The following is a 16,429-nucleotide window of genomic DNA, read 5'->3' as shown; positions in this document are numbered from 1 at the left end:
TGTAAAGCTCTCTCTACACTGTCCCATCAAACACTCCCAGGGCAGGTACAGGGTTAGATACAGAGTAAAGCTCCCTCTACACTGTCCCATCACACACTCCCAGGGCAGGTACAGGGTTAGATACAGAGTAAAGCTCTCTCTACACTGTCCCATCAAACACTCCCAGGGGCAGGTACAGGGTTAGATACAGAGTAAAGCTCCCTCTACACTGTCCCATCACACACTCCCAGGGCAGGTACAGGGTTAGATACAGAGTAAAGCTCCCTCTACACTGTCCCATCAAACACTCCCAGGGCAGGTACAGGGTTAGATACAGAGTAAAGCTCCCTCTACACTGTCCCATCAAACACTCCCAGGGCAGGTACAGGGTTAGATACAGAGTAAAGCTCCCTCTACACTGTCCCATCAAACACTCCCAGGGCAGGTACAGGGTTAGATACAGAGTAAAGCTCCCTCTACACTGTCCCATCACACACCTCCCAGGGCAGGTACAGGGTTAGATACAGAGTAAAGCTCCCTCTACACTGTCCCATCAAACACTCCCAGGGCAGGTACAGGGTTAGATACAGAGTAAAGCTCCCTCTACACTGTCCCATCACACACTCCCAGGGCAGGTACAGGGTTCGATACAGAAGGGACCTGGATAGGAATTGCCCCAAAGCCATTTCTCCTGGGACCCTGAGTAGCCATTGGGGAGCAGGGGGAGGGGGGGCAGGTTCTCTCCCTCCCTCTGGGCTGAACGTGAAACCAGACCCAGTCCCCCTGTGGCACCTTCTCATCGCTGTTTCTCCGTCTCTCCTGCTCCTCTCAGGTATTCCAACGCATTCCTCTTCCACCTGGTGTACAAGGCCAACCCAGTGATCAGCAGACAGCAGCCCATCCCCACCCCGTTACCCCCCCACCGAACCCCTCCCCACCCCCCCGGAGGACGGCCTGGACACCAGCCGCAGGAAGAAAGACAAGAAGAGAAGTAACATACGGCGGAGGAAATAAATTGCGTGTTTATTGACTGTATTTAATTATTGGTTACTGCAATGGACAGAGAGTTTCCATTAAAAACCCTTTAGACTTCTCATATTAATTTATTTTTTAAAAAACCAGGAACAAGGACTGTACGTGAACCGTTGCCACAGTAACAGTGTGGGCTCGATCATTAACTAGAGACAATATTTCACACCCTCAGTGTAGCTCCCTCCTCCATCTCCAGCTGTGAATTGATTGTTTCAGAGTGGAAGACCCCCCACAATACACTGACACCCCCTAATACCCTGACCCCCCCAAATACCCCAAACCCTCCCCCCAATACCCCGACCCCCCCAATACACTGACACCCCCCAATACCCCAACCCCTCCCCCCAATACCCCAAACCCTGCCCCAATACCCTGACCCCCTGAGGGGCCTGTGTCTCTCGATGACTCTATTCCTGTGTTGCAGGACCAGAAATTGCTGGAGCTTCTCTGAGTCTTTGGTCTTCTCACCAGCACTTTCACTTCCTGTTTCACCTCTGCACGGTTCCTTTAGAGGGAAACCAAAGCAGAACACACAGCTTTGCAAACCCCACTGACATCAAGATACTTCACCAAAGTTTGAGCTAGTTTAAGGTTTAAACCTCTGCTCCCTTTCCCCCTTCTATCTCTGACTGTCACTGCTCTCCCCCCTCCCCTGGCCAGTGGCCATGTGCGGGCCGCACAAACTCATTTCACACACGACCCACGACACTCTATTCCTGTGCTGCGTTTGAGGGAGTCTGTGCCCGGGCCCAGGATCCAGAGGTCAAAAGCCCCAGTTCCCCTTATCTCAGCAGGGCAGGGTCGGGGGTCATCATCAAAGGCCCCTCCCACCACGGACAACCCACCCAAATACAAAGGGACAATCTCCAGTGACTGTGTTTATATGGAACTCATGTCCCGTGAATAATTCAAGACACTCACGCACAGCACCGGGTACAGGCACCCATACTGTCTAACAGGGACTGGTAGGTACACACTTACATACAAATCTCACAGCCAATCAACCCATGGAGAGAGAGAGAGACAGACAGACAGACAGACAGACAGCGAGAGAGACCCTGAGAGGGAGACAGACAGCGAGAGAGAGGGAGACAGAGACAGTGAGAGGGAGGGAGACAGAGACAGTGAGAGGGAGACAGACAGTGAGAGAGGGAGACAGACAGCGAGAGAGACCCAGAGAGGGAGACAGACAGCGAGAGAGGGAGACAGACAGTGAGAGACCCAGAGAGGGAAACAGACAGTGAGAGAGAGGGAGACAGAGACAGTGAGAGGGAGGGAGACAGAGATAGTGAGAGGGAGACAGACAGTGAGAGGGAGAGAGAGAGAGGGAGAGAGAGAGACAGTGAGAGGGAAAGAGAGAGAGGGAGACAGAGACAGTGAGAGGGAGGGAGACAGAGATAGTGAGAGGGAGGGAGACAGAGATAGTGAGAGGGAGACAGACAGTGAGAGAGGGAGACAGACAGTGAGAGAGACCCAGAGAGGGAGACAGACAGCGAGAGAGGGAGACAGACAGTGAGAGACCCAGAGAGGGAAACAGACAGTGAGAGAGAGGGAGACAGAGACAGTGAGAGGGAGGGAGACAGAGATAGTGAGAGGGAGACAGACAGTGAGGGAGACAGACAGTGAGAGGGAAAGAGAGAGAGGGAGACAGAGAGACATAGGAAGAGACATGGGGGAGAGAGAGGGGGAGACAGATAGAGAGATAGAGACAGTGAGAGACAGACAGACAAACAGAAAGATATAGAGAGAAAAAGACACAGACAGACAGAGACAGAGAGAGGGAGACAGAGACAGAGAGAGGGAGACAGACAGAGAGAGGGAGACAGACAGAGAGAGGGAGACAGACAGAGAGAGGGAGACAGAGAGACATAGGAAGAGACATAGGGGGAGAGAGAAAGGGAGACAGATAGAGAGATAGAGACAGTGAGAGACAGACAGACAAACAGAGAGATATAGAGAGATAGAGAGAAAAAGACAGATACAGAGACAGAGACAGAGAGAGGGGGACAGAGAGACAGAGAGAGAGAGAGAGCGACAGAGAGAGTGATAGACAGAGAGAGAGAGACAGAGCAAGAGAGAGAGAGAGACAGACAGAGTCCACATTGCTCATCACAACCTCAGGGGGTTGCCCTCCCCACTCTACCAGCCACCCCCACAGTCCCTGCCACTCAGCACAGACCAGGGCTGGAGCCTGGGTCCTTACTGGTCTGAATGGCCCTGAGACTCACAGGCGGAGGTCACCGAGTCCCGCCGCGGGGCGGGGGGGGGGGTCACCGAGTCCCGCCGCGGGGCGGGGGGGGGGGTCACCGAGTCCCGCCGCGGGGCGGGGGGGGTCACCGAGTCCCGCCGCGGGGCGGGGGGGGGGGTCACCGAGTCCCGCCGCGGGGCGGGGGGGTCACCGAGTCCCGCCGCGGGGTGGGGGGGCTCACCGAGTCCCGCTGTAGGGCGGGGGGGTCACCGATGGACTTGTCTTTGTTCGATCGCGGGTACCAGCCTGTTACCGGGAAGCAGCAGGTAGAGATGGCGGGTTAGCAGATTGTGGGTCGGGGGATGATGCCGGTCGGTGCCCTGATGCTGATTTCCCTGTGCCCTTGTCCCATTGACCCTGGATTGGCTGTTCGCAGTTTAACCTGCAGCTGGGACTATTCATAGCCATTGACGTCACTCATTCAGAGCACAGTAACCCATCTGGCTGTGTCAGGGATTCTTTAATGTGAGAGTGTGGAAAATAATGGCCAGCCTCCCCTCCCCCATACCCGCTAACTCCTCCTCCATCGATCACACACACTTTCAGTTCCATAGAAATCATTTAATTGTTTTCCAGATATATCTCCTCTTAACCTGTACATTACTTTTCTCAATGATTGATTTGAAATCATTATACATCTATTTCCATTACATATATTTATTCATGTCACACAGAGACGGTCCCTGCACCCCCACCCCCACGGTCCCTGCACCCCCACCCCCACGGTCCCTGTACCCCCACCCCCACGGTCCCTGCACCCCCACCCCTGGGGGCTAACCAGACAACTTCCACCTTCCTCCATTCATTTTGGGGGCAATGGGTCAGTTACTGGGGGAGGGAACCTGCAGGGACTCTCAGTAGTTCAAAACATGCATTTAAATAAAAGATACACCGCACTCTGACACTCACTCAGACACATTCACACTCACTAATCCACTCACACACCAATGCACATGCATACTGTCACACACTCACTCACTAATACACATTCACATACTGTGTCTCACACACACTATTACACACACTCACTCACTAATACACACACATGCATTCACATACTATGTCTCACTTACACTAATACACACACACTAATAGGCACACTCACTCACACACACTAACATACTCTCACACACTAACACACACACATTCACACGCTAACTCTCACACACACTAATACACACTCAGTCACACTCAGATACATTCACACACTAACTCTCACACACTAATACACACTCAGTCACACTCAGATACATTCACACACTAACTCTCACACTCAGATACATTCACACACTAACTCTCTCACACTCAGATACATTCACACACTAACTCTCTCACACTCAGATACATTCACACACTAACTCTCTCACACTCAGATACATTCACACACAACTCTCTCACAGACACACTCAATCACACACTCACCCTTTCAATGCTATTTGAGTTTCGAGACCCTATATGTGGACCTGGCCTGGATGGAGAAGCCGATGATGACAGCGGCCGTGCAGCATTGCAGAAGGAACAGAACGCCGAATGTGCGCAGGAAACTGGGCGAGGCCCAGAATGCGGCCGCTGGGACCTTCAGCTCCCCTTTAATCATGTGCAGCTCGTCCAGGATGCTCATCAAGGTGCAGAAATGGAACCACTGGTGACTGTGGCCCACTATGTCAAATTTTCCCGGGGAGAACCTCTCTGGGACCTTGCTGATGTTGAAGATGGCGGAGGCCAGCAGCCAGAAGCAGTGGCGGGTGAAGAAGGTAGGGGTGGCGGTGGAGCTGTGGGTGCCCGTGTATAGTCTGTAGAAGATGGGGCTGGAGGCCACGGTGAAAGGCAACAGGAAGACCAGCGTTCTGATGCTGTAGCGGTGCCTCCTCCAACTCCTCCTGGTGTTGCAGCAGGATAAGGTGCAGAGCAGGGCGATGAGGCAGGCAGACGGGATGTAGAAGCTCTCGAACCACCAGCGCAGTTGGCCAGAGGTGGGCAGAGGTCCCAGGCCGTGCCCTTTGGGGTAGATGTAGTAGAAATAGGAGAGGGAGGAGCCAACTGTGTACACACTGATGGTCCCATAGTCAATGAAGAAGCAGATCTCCCTGATGAGCAAAGACATTGAGTTAAAGAGATGGGCCATACTGCTGACAAGCAGCAGCCCGCACACCCCAACGAAATAGGTCCAATAGGGGTAGAAGAAGGGGTCCAGGGGACTGCGGCTCCCCTCCCGGCCGAATAGCTCCCAGAAATTGAAGGCGAAGACGAAGAGCCCGAGGAAGTGAGTCCAGAAGTTGCCGGTCTCGTTGGTGGGGCGGAAGGCGGACAGCAGGCACTGGCCGAAGCTGAACTCCAGCCGGTAACCGGTCAAGATGAAACTCTCGGTGACCCGGGCCGGCACCTGGGTGTGAGTCCGGAGCACACTGCACCTGAGGCGGCGGCACATGGGGACCGGGACCGGGACAGGGACAGGGACCCAGACCCGGACCAGGACCAGGACAGGGACAGGGACAGGGACCCGGACCGCCAGCAACCGGACCGGGACCAGGACCAGGACAGACTGCGGCTGCACACGGACCCGCCCGGTGTCTCTCTCTGTCTCGGTGCCGCAGTGTTGCTCCTGTAACTGAGCGCAGCCTCTCAGATGCAGCCTGTGTCTGTCTGTCTGTCTGTCTGTCACTGTCTCTCTCCCTTCCTCCTGTTGTCTATCTCTCTCTCGCTCTGTGTCTGTCTGACTCTCTCTCTCTATCCCTCTCTGTCTCTCTCTCTCTCTCTCCCTTAATCTCTCTCCTGTTCTCTCTACCTGTCTCCCTCTCTCTTGTTCTCTCTTTATCTCTCTACCTCTGTCTCCCTCTCTCTCTATCCCTCTCTGTGTCTCTCTCCTCTCCCCTCTCTCACTCTCTGTTTCTCCTTTTCTCTCTTCTTTCCTTTCTCTGTCTCTCTCCTTCACTTTCTCTCTCTCTCACTCTCACACTCCTTCTCCCACCTCTCTCCGTCTCTCTCTCCCCCCCTCCCTCTCTCTACTGTTCTCTCTCTGGCTCTGACAGTCTCTCTCTTTCTGTCTCTCTCTCTGTGTCTCTCTGTGCCTCTCTTTCTCTCTCTCTGTCTCTCTCTCCCTCTCTCTTCTCTTTATCTCTCTCCCTGTCTGTGTCACTCTCTCTCTCTCTCTGTCACTCTCCTCTCTATATCTCTGTCTCTCTGTGTCTGTCTCACTCTCCCTCGCTCTCTCTCTCTCTGCCTCACTCTCTCTCTCCCTCTTTGCCTCTTTCTCTACCTCACTCTCTCCCTCCCTCTTTGCCTCTCCCTCTTTGTCTCTCTCTCTCTCTCTCCCTCTTCGCTTCTCTCTCTCTGTCTCTCTCTGCCTCACTCCAGTGATGTGCTATGTGCTGAGACGAGCCGATGTGTTTGACTGTACTGGGCCCTCAGACCAGGCAAGTCCCAGGTTCTGCCTCTGGCCTGTGCTGTTCTGAACCAGGCAGAAGCATAGCCACATACGGAGTGTCACCCGAGTGATTGTGAGATTTCGACGATGGAAAGTAGGATACACAAAGTGAGAAGAAACAGTTGTATTTTACAAAGCACCTGTCACATCTACAGGACGTCCCAAAACACTCCATCCAATAAATTGCTTTTGAAGTGCAGCCACTGTTGTTTTACAGGCAATGCAGCGGTCAATTTGTGCAAAGCAAGATCCCACAAACAGACAATTAGATGAATGACCAGTTCTGATGACAGGTCATCAACCTGAAACATTAATTCTGTTTCTCTCTCCACAGATGCTGCCTGACCCGTTGAGTGTTTCCAGCATTTTCTGTTTTTATTTCAGATTTCCAGCATGCCTGCCGAGGGATATTTTACATTCCCCAAACTGGCAGATGGGGAATTGCACAAGTTTTATAGCATTAATATATCCAGGATTAGGCAGAAATCCTTTACAAGCACTCAAGGAGATTACACGATTATAAGCAAAGAGCAGAGGGCAAATCCTTTTCTGTACAAATCACAGTATCACAATCACAATCACACCGTTACAATCACACCGTTACAATCACATTCACACCGTTTCAATCACACCGTTACAAACACACTGTTACAATCACATTCACACCGTTTCAATCACACAGTTACAATCACACCGTTACAATCACACTGTTACAATCACAATCACACCGTTACAATCACACTGTTACAATCACAATCACACTGTTACAATCAGACTGTCACAATCACACTGTTACAATCACAATCACACCATTACAATCACACCGTTACAATCAGATTGTCACAATCAGACTGTCACAATCAAAAAATTTGTGGACGGGGATGTAGTTAATACAAAGGAAGAATGTGCCAAAATCCAAGAGGACATTAATAAACTTGCAGAATGGGCGTGTAATTGGCAAATTAATTTGAATATAGATCAGTGTGAGGTGGTACATTTTGGTAGCTGGAATAAGGAGGCCTCACACTGCTGGGAGAATCAGAGTCGAAATGGGGTGGAGAAGCAGAGGGATCTGGGGGGACAGATTCACAAATCATTAAAAATAGCGACGCAGGTTAATAAGGCCATAAAAAGCAAACCAAGCACTGGGGTTCATTTCTAGAGGGATAGAATTGAAAAGCAGGGAAGTTATGTTAAACTTGTATAGAACCTTGGTTAGTCCACACTCGGAGTATTGTGAACAGTTCTGGTCTCCATATTATAAAAAGGATATCGAGGCACTGGAGAAGGTGCAAAAAAGATTCACAAGGATGGTCCCAGAACTGAGAGGATATAATTATCAGGAAAGGCTGAACAGGCTGGGGCTGTTTTCCCTAGAAAAGAGAAGCCTGAGGGGTGACCTGTTAGAGGTCTTTAAGATTATGAAAGGGTTCGATAGGGTAGATGTAGAGAAGATGTTTCCAATTGTGGGTCATAAATATAAGATAATCACTAATAAATCCAATAGGGAATTCAGGAGAAACTTCTTTACCCAGAGAGTGGTGAGAATGTGGAACTCACTCCCACAAGGAGTGGTTGAGGTGAATAGTGCAGATGGATTTAAGGGGAAGCTGGATAAACACATGAGGGAGAAAGGAATAGAAGGATATGGTGATAGGGGGAGATGAAGTAGGGAGGGAGGAGGCTCGTGTGGAGCATAAACACCGGCACGGACCAGATGGGCCGAATGGCCTGTTTCTGTGCTGTACATTCGATGTAACCTAACGATGTAACACTGTCACAATCACATAATTTGTAATAACACTATTAGAATCACACTATAACCATCACACTGTTACCATCACACAATCACAATCACACTTACAACCAGACTGTTACAATCATACCGGGATCAGTGTTGTACCTGCCCTGGGAGTGTTTGATGGGACAGTGTAGAGGGAGCTTTACTCTGTATCTAACCCTGTACCTGCCCTGGGAGTGTTTGATGGGACAGTGTAGAGGGAGCTTTACTCTGTATCTAACCCTGTACCTACCCTGGGAGTGTTTGATGGGACAGTGTAGAGGGAGCTTTACTCTGTATCGAACCCTGTACCTGCCCTGGGAGTGTTTGATGGGACAGTGTAGAGGGAGCTTTACTCTGTATCTAACCCTGTACCTGCCCTGGGAGTGTTTGATGGGACAGTGTGGAGGGAGCTTTACTCTGTATCTAACCCTGTACCTGCCCTGGGAGTGTTTGATGGGACAGTGTAGAGGGAGCTTTACTCTGTATCTAACCCTGTACCTGCCCTGGGAGTGTTTGATGGGACAGTGTAGAGGGAGCTTTACTCTGTATCTAATCCTATACCTGCCCTGGGAGTGTTTGATGGGACAGTGTAGAGGGAGCTTTACTCTGTATCTAACCCTGTACCTGCCCTGGGAGTGTTTGATGGGACAGTGTAGAGGGAGCTTTACTCTCTATCTAACCCTGTACCTGCCCTGGGAGTGTTTGATGGGACAGTGTAGAGGGAGCTTTACTCTGTATCTAACCCTGTACCTGCCCTGGGAGTGTTTGATGGGACAGTGTAGAGGGAGCTTTACTCTCTATCTAACCCTGTACCTGCCCTGGGAGTGTTTGATGGGACAGTGTAGAGGGAGCTTTACTCTGTATCTAACCCGTGCTGTACCTGCCCTGGGAGTGTTTGATGGGACAGTGTAGAGGGAGCTTTACTCTGTATCTAACCCGTGCTGTACCTGCCCTGGGATTGTTTGATGGTACAGTGTATCATAGAATCATAGTATTCAGTTCCATTCGCAACCCCTCAGATAATGAAGCAGTCCATGCCCGCATGCAGCAAGACCTGGACAACATCCAGGCTTGGGCTGATAAGTGGCAAGTAACATTCGCACCAGACAAGTGCATGGAAGGAGGCCATTCAGCCCATTGAGTCCGTGCTGGTTCTATGCAAGAGCAATCCAGCTAGTCCCACTCCCCCACTCATTCCCCGTTGCCCTGCAAATTTTTTTCCTTTCAAGTACTTATCCAGTTCCCTTTTGAAGGCCATGATTGAATCTGCCTCCACCACCCCCTCAGGCAATGCATTCCAGATCCTAACCACTCGCTGTGTAAAAAAGTTTTTCCTCATGTCACCTTTGGTTCTTTTGCCAATCACCTTAAATCTGTGTCCTCTGGTTCTTGACCCTTCTGCCAATGGGAACAGTTTCTCTCTATCTACTCTGTCCAGACCCTTCATGATTTTGAAAACCTCGATCAAATCTCCTCGCAACCGTCTCTGTTCCAAGGAGAACAACCCCAGCTTCTCCAGTCTATCCACATAACTAAAGTCCCTCATCCCTGGAATCATTCTAGTAAATCTCCTCTGCACCCTCTCTAAGGCCTTCACATCTTTCCGAAAGTGCGGTGCCCAGAACTGGACACAATACCCCAGTTGTGACTTCCTTGCTTTTGTACTCTATGCCTCTATTTATAAAGCCCAGGACCCTGTATGCTTTTTTAACCGCTTCCTCAACCTGTCCTGCCACCTTCAACGATTTGTGCACAAACACCCCCAGATCTCTCTGTTCCTGTACCCCTTTTAGAGTTGTGCCCTCTAGTTTATATTGCCGCTCCACATTTTTCTGCATTAAATTTCATCTGCCACGTGTCCGCCCATGCCAGCAGCCTGTCTACGTCCTCTTGAAGTCTATCACGAACCTGCTCACTGATGCTCAGTTTGGGTTCTGCCAGGACCACTCGGCTCCAGACATCATTACAGCCTTGGTCCAATCATGGACAAAAGAGCTGAATTCCAGAGGTGAGGTGAGAGTGACTGCCCTTGACATCAAGGCAGCGTTTGACCGAGTGTGGCACCAAGGAGCCCTAGTAAAATTGAAGTCAATGGGAATCGGGGGAAAACTCTCCAGTAGCTGGAGTCATACCTAGCACAAACGAAGATGGTAGTGGTTGTTGGAGGCCAATCATCTCAGCCCCAGGACATTGCTGCAGGAGTTCCTCAGGGCAGTGTCCTAGGCCCAACCATCTTCAGCTGCTTCATCAATGACCTTCCCTCCATCATAAGGTCAGAAATGGGGATGTTCGCTGATGATTGCACAGTATTCAGTTCCATTCGCAACCCCTCAGATAATGAAGCAGTCCATGCCCGCATGCAGCAAGACCTGGACAACATCCAGGCTTGGGCTGATAAGTGGCAAGTAACATTCGCACCAGACAAGTGCCAGGCAATGACCATCTCCAACAAGAGAGAGTCTAACCACCTCCCCATAACATTCAACGGAATTACCATCGCCGAATCCCCCACCATCAACATCCTGGGGGTCACCATTGACCAGAAACTTAACTGGACCAGCCACATAAATACTGTGTCTACAAGAGCAGGTCAGAGGCTGGGTATTCTGCGACGAATGACTCACCTCCTGACTCCCCAAAGCCTTTCCACCATCTACAAGGCACAAGTCAGGAGTGTGATGGAATACTCTCCACTTGCCTGGATGAGTGCAGCTCCAACAACACTCAAGAAGCTCAACACCATCCAGGACAAAGCAGCCCGCTTGATTGGCACCCCATCCACCACCCTAAACATTCACTCCCTTCACCACCGGCGCACCGTGGCTGCAGTGTGTACCATCCACAGGATGCACTGCAGCAACTCGCCATGGCTTCTTCAACAGCACCTCCCAAACCCGCGACCTCTACCACCTAGAAGGACAAGAGCAGCAGGCACATGGGAACAATACCACCTGCACGTTCCCCTCCAAGTTACACACCATCCTGACTTGGAAATATATCGCCGTTCCTTCATCGTCGCTGGGTCAAAATCCTGGAACTCCCTTCCTAACAGCACTGTGGGAGAACCTTCACCATACGGACTGCAGCGGTTCAAGAAGGCGGCTCACCACCACCTTCTCAAGGGCAATTAGGGATGGGCAATAAATGCCGGCCTCGCCAGCGACGCCCACATCCCATGAACAAATAAAAAAAAACGATCCTCCTCACTGTTCACTACACTTCCAAGTTTTGTGTCATCTGCAAATTTTGAAGTTGTGCCCTGTACACCCAAGTCCAAGTCATTAATATATATCAAGAAAAGCAGTGGTCCTAGTACCGACCCCTGGGGAACACCACTGTACACCTCCCTCCAGTCCAAAAAACAACTGTTCATCACTACTCTCTGTTTCCTGTCTCTTAGCCAATTCTATATCCATGCTGCTACTGCCCCCTTTATTCCATGGGCTTCAATCTTGATGACAAGCCTATAATGCTGCACTCTATCAAACACCTTTTGAAAGTCCATATACACAACATCCACTGCATTGCCCTCGTCGACCCTTTCTGTTACCTCATCAAAAAACTCCATCAAGTTAGTTAAACACGATTTGCCTTTAACAAATCCATGCTGGCTTTCCCTAATCAATCCACAATTGTCCAAGTGACTGTTAATTCTGTCCTGGATTATCATTTCTAAAAGTTTCCCCACCACTGAGGTTAAACTGACTGGCCTGTAGTTACTGGGTTTATCCTTACATCCTTTTTTGAACAAGGGTGTAAAATTTGCAATTCTCCAGTCCTCTGGCACCACCCCCATATCTAAGGATGTTTGGAAGATTATGGCCAGTATCTCCGCAATTTCCACCCTTACTTCCCTCAGCAACCTAGGATGCATCCCATCCGGACCGGGTGATTTATTTACTTTAAGTACAGCCGGCCTTTCTAGTACCTCCTCTTTATCAATTTTTAGCCCATCCAGTATCTCAACTACATCTTCCTTTGCTGAGACTCTGGCAGCATCTTCTTCCTTGGTAAAGAAAGAGGGATGTGTAGAGGGAGCTTTACTCTGGATCTAACCTGTGCTGTACCTACCCTGGGAGTGTTTGATGGGGCAGTGTGGAGGGAGCTATACTCTGTATCTAACCCTGTACCTGCCCTGGGAGTGTTTGATGGGACAGTGTAGAGGGAGCTTTACTCTGTATCTAACCCTGTACCTGCCCTGGGAGTGTTTGATGGGACAGTGTAGAGGGTGCTTTACTCTGTATCTAACCCTGTATCTGCCCTGGGAGTGTTTGATGGGACAGTGCAGAGGTAGCTTTACTCTGTATCTAGCCCATGCCGTACCTGCCCTGGGAGTCTTTGATGGGACAGTGTAGAGGGAGCTTTACTCTGTATCTAACCCTGTCCCTGCCCGGGAGTGTTTGATAGGACAGTGCAGAGGGAGCTTTACTCTGTATCTAACCCGTGCTGTACCTGCCCTGGGAGTGTTTGATGGGACAGTGTAGACGGAGCTTTACTCTGTATCAAACCCTGTACCTGCCCTGGGAGTGTTTGATGGGACAGTGTAGAGGGTGCTTTACTCTGTATCTAACCCTGTACCAGCCCTGGGAGTGTTTGATGGGACAGTGTAGAGGGAGCTTTACTCTGTATCTAACCCGTGCTGTACCTGCCCTGGGAGTGTTTGATGGGACAGTGTAGAGGGAGCTTTACTCTGTATCTAACCTGTGCTGTACCTGCCCTGGGAGTGTTTGATGGGACAGTGTAGAGGGAGCTTTACTCTGTATCTAACCCTGTCCCTGCCTGGCAGTCTTTGATGGGACAGTGTAGAGGGAGCTTTACTCTGTATCTAACCCTGTACCTGCCCTGGGAGTGTTTGATGGGACAGTGTGGAGGGAGCTTTACCCTGTATCTAACCCGTGCTGTACCTGCCCTGCGAGTGTTTGATGGGACAGTGTAGACGGAGCTTTACTCTGTATCTAACCCTGTCCCTGCCCAGGAGTCTTTGATGGGACAGTGTAGAGGGAGCTTTACTCTGTATCTAACCCGTGCTGTACCTGCCCTGGGAGTGTTTGATGGGACAGTGTAGAGGGAGCTTTACTCTGTATCTAACCCTGTACCTGCCCTGGGAGTGTTTGATGGGACAGTGTAGAGGGAGCTTTACTCTGTATCTAACCTGTGCTGTACCTGCCCTGGGAGTGTTTGATGGGACAGTGTAGAGGGAGCTTTACTCTGTATCTAACCCTGTCCCTGCCCGGCAGTCTTTGATGGGACAGTGTAGAGGGAGCTTTACTCTGTATCTAACCCTGTACCTGCCCTGGGAGTGTTTGATGGGACAGTGTAGAGGGAGCTTTACTCTGTATCTAACCCTGTACCTGCCCTGGGAGTGTTTGATGGGACAGTGTAGAGGGAGCTTTACTCTGTATCTAACCCGTGCTGTACCTGCCCTGCGAGTGTTTGATGGGACAGTGTAGAGGGAGCTTTACTCTGTATCTAACCCTGTACCTGCCCTGGGAGTGTTTGATGGGACAGTGTAGAGGGAGCTTTACTCTGTATCTAACCCGTGCTGTACCTGCCCTGGGAGTGTTTGATGGGACAGTGTAGAGGGAGCTTTACTCTGTATCTAACCCGTGCTGTACCTGCCCTGGGAGTGTTTGATGGGACAGTGTAGAGGGAGCTTTACTCTGTATCTAACCCTGTCCCTGCCCCGGGAGTGTTTGATGGGACAGTGTAGAGGGAGCTTTACTCTGTATCTAACCCGTGCTGTACCTGCCCTGCGAGTGTTTGATGGGACAGTGTAGAGGGAGCTTTACTCTGTATCTAACCCTGTACCTGCCCTGGGAGTGTTTGATGGGACAGTGTAGAGGGAGCTTTACTCTGTATCTAACCCTGTACCTGCCCTGGGAGTGTTTGATGGGACAGTGTAGAGGGAGCTTTACTCTGTATCTAACCCTGTACCTGCCCTGGGAGTGTTTGATGGGACAGTGTAGAGGGAGCTTTACTCTGTATCTAACCCTGTACCTGCCCTGGGAGTGTTTGATGGGACAGTGTAGAGGGAGCTTTACTCTGTATCTAACCCTGTCCCTGCCCCGGGAGTGTTCACTGACAATCGTGGAGGAATGGAAGCAGCTGATTGAGTTTTGTGCATGTTGAACAGCAGGTGGTGCTGTTACCCCACAGGCTGAATCTCCTCTCCGAGCCTGTGACCAGAGTAACTCCCTCCACCAGTACCTCCCTCCACCAGTACCTCCCTCCACCAGTACCTCCCTCCACCGCTAACTCCCTCCACCAGTACCTCCCTCCACCAGTACCTCCCTCCACCAGTACCTCCCTCCACCGCTAACTCCCTCCACCGCTTACTCCCTCCACCGCTAACTCCATCCTCCGGTCACTCCTCCAATTATTCCCTCCGCCAGTCAGTCCCTCCACCAGACAGTCCCTCCTCCACTCACCCCCTCCTCTGGCCACTCTCTTCTCCGGTCACTCCCACCTCCGCTCACTCCTTCCACCGGTCACTCCCTCCTTCACTCACTCCCTCCTCCGCTCACTTCCTCAACCAGTCACTGCATCCTCCTGTCATTCCCTCCGCCGGTCACTCCCACCGTCGGTCACTCCCTCTGCTGGTCACTATTCCCTCCGCTCACTCCCTCCATGGACACTACCTCCTCCACTCACTCCCTCCATCGGTCACTCCCTTGATCGGTCACTACATCCTCCAGTCACTTCCTCCTCCAGTCAGGCCCTCCGCAGGTCTGTCCCTCCTCCGATTATTCCCTCAGCCAGTCACTCCCTCCTCCGGTCACTCCCTTCTCCGGTCACTCCCTCCTCCGGTCACTCCCTTCTCCGGTCACTCCCTCACAGCGATGGAGCTGATGCACGGGTTCCAACACCGTGCTCGGACACACCAGCTTGTGTACCGCCCTCCCCCGGCTCGTGTACCGCCCTCCCCCGGATCGCGTACCGCCCTCCCCTGGCTCGCGTACCGCCCTCTCCCGGCTCGTTAGAAGTTTGGAACTCTCTCCCTCAAACGGCAATTGATACGGCTAGTCAGAGTAGGAATGACAGGATAGCTAGGATGAATACGTGGCTTGAGAGATGGTGCAAGAGGGAGGGATTCAAATTCCTGGGCCATTGGAACCGGTTCTGGGGGAGGTGGGACCAGTACAAATTGGACGGTCTGCATCTGGGCAGGACTGGAACCAATGTCCTAGGGGGAGTGTTTGCTAGTGCTGTTGGGGAGGGTTTAAACTAATATGGCAGGGGGATGGGAACCGATGCAGGAAGTCAGTGGGAAATAAAGTGGTGACAGAAACAAAAGGCAGTAAGGGAGAGTGTACAGAACATGACCGGACAGATGGTCTGAGAAAGCAGGGCAAAGACCAAGGGAAGTCTAGATTAAACTGCATTTATTTCAATGCAAGAAATCTGATGGGCAAGGCAGATGAACTCAGGGCATGGATGGGTACATGGGACTGGGATGTTATAGCTATTACTGAAACATGGCTAAGGAAGGGGCAGGACTGGCAGCTCAATGTTCCAGGGTACAGATGCTATAGGAAAGATAGAGCAGGAGGTAAGAGAGGAGGGGGAGTTGCGTTCTTGATTAGGGAGAACATCACGGCAGTAGTGAGAGGGGATATATCCGAGGGTTCGCCCACTGAGTCTATATGGGTAGAACTGAAAAATAAGAAGGGAGAGATCACTTTGATAGGATTGTACTACAGACCCCCAAATAGTCAACGGGAAATTGAGAAGCAAATATGTAAGGAGATTACAGACAGCTGCAAGAAAAATAGGGTGGTAATAGTAGGGGACTTTAACTTTCCCAACATTGACTGGGACAGCCATAGCATTAGGGGCTTGGATGGAGAGAAATTTGTTGAGTGTATTCAGGAGGAATTTCTCATTCAGTATGTGGATGGCCCGACTAGAGAGGGGGCAAAACTTGACCTCCTCTTGGGAAATAAGGACGGGCAGGTGACAGAAG

The 16,429-nt window shown here is 51.1% G+C and overlaps 1 protein-coding gene across 1 annotated transcript; it reads right to left on the bottom strand.

Annotated features, from left to right (window-relative positions):
- Positions 1-3,982: 3,982 nt before the first annotated feature.
- On the bottom strand, positions 3,983-6,056 carry paqr9 (progestin and adipoQ receptor family member 9). Its single transcript, XM_067971862.1, has one exon. The coding sequence runs from the start codon at positions 5,685-5,687 to the stop codon at positions 4,692-4,694; it is 996 nt and encodes a 331-aa protein (XP_067827963.1). The 5' UTR covers positions 5,688-6,056; the 3' UTR covers positions 3,983-4,691.
- Positions 6,057-16,429: the final 10,373 nt, after the last annotated feature.

This window comes from Heptranchias perlo, chromosome 35, assembly GCF_035084215.1.
Source record: "Heptranchias perlo isolate sHepPer1 chromosome 35, sHepPer1.hap1, whole genome shotgun sequence".
Lineage (NCBI taxonomy): Eukaryota > Metazoa > Chordata > Chondrichthyes > Hexanchiformes > Hexanchidae > Heptranchias > Heptranchias perlo.
This window is presented reverse-complemented; position numbering and strand designations above follow the sequence as displayed.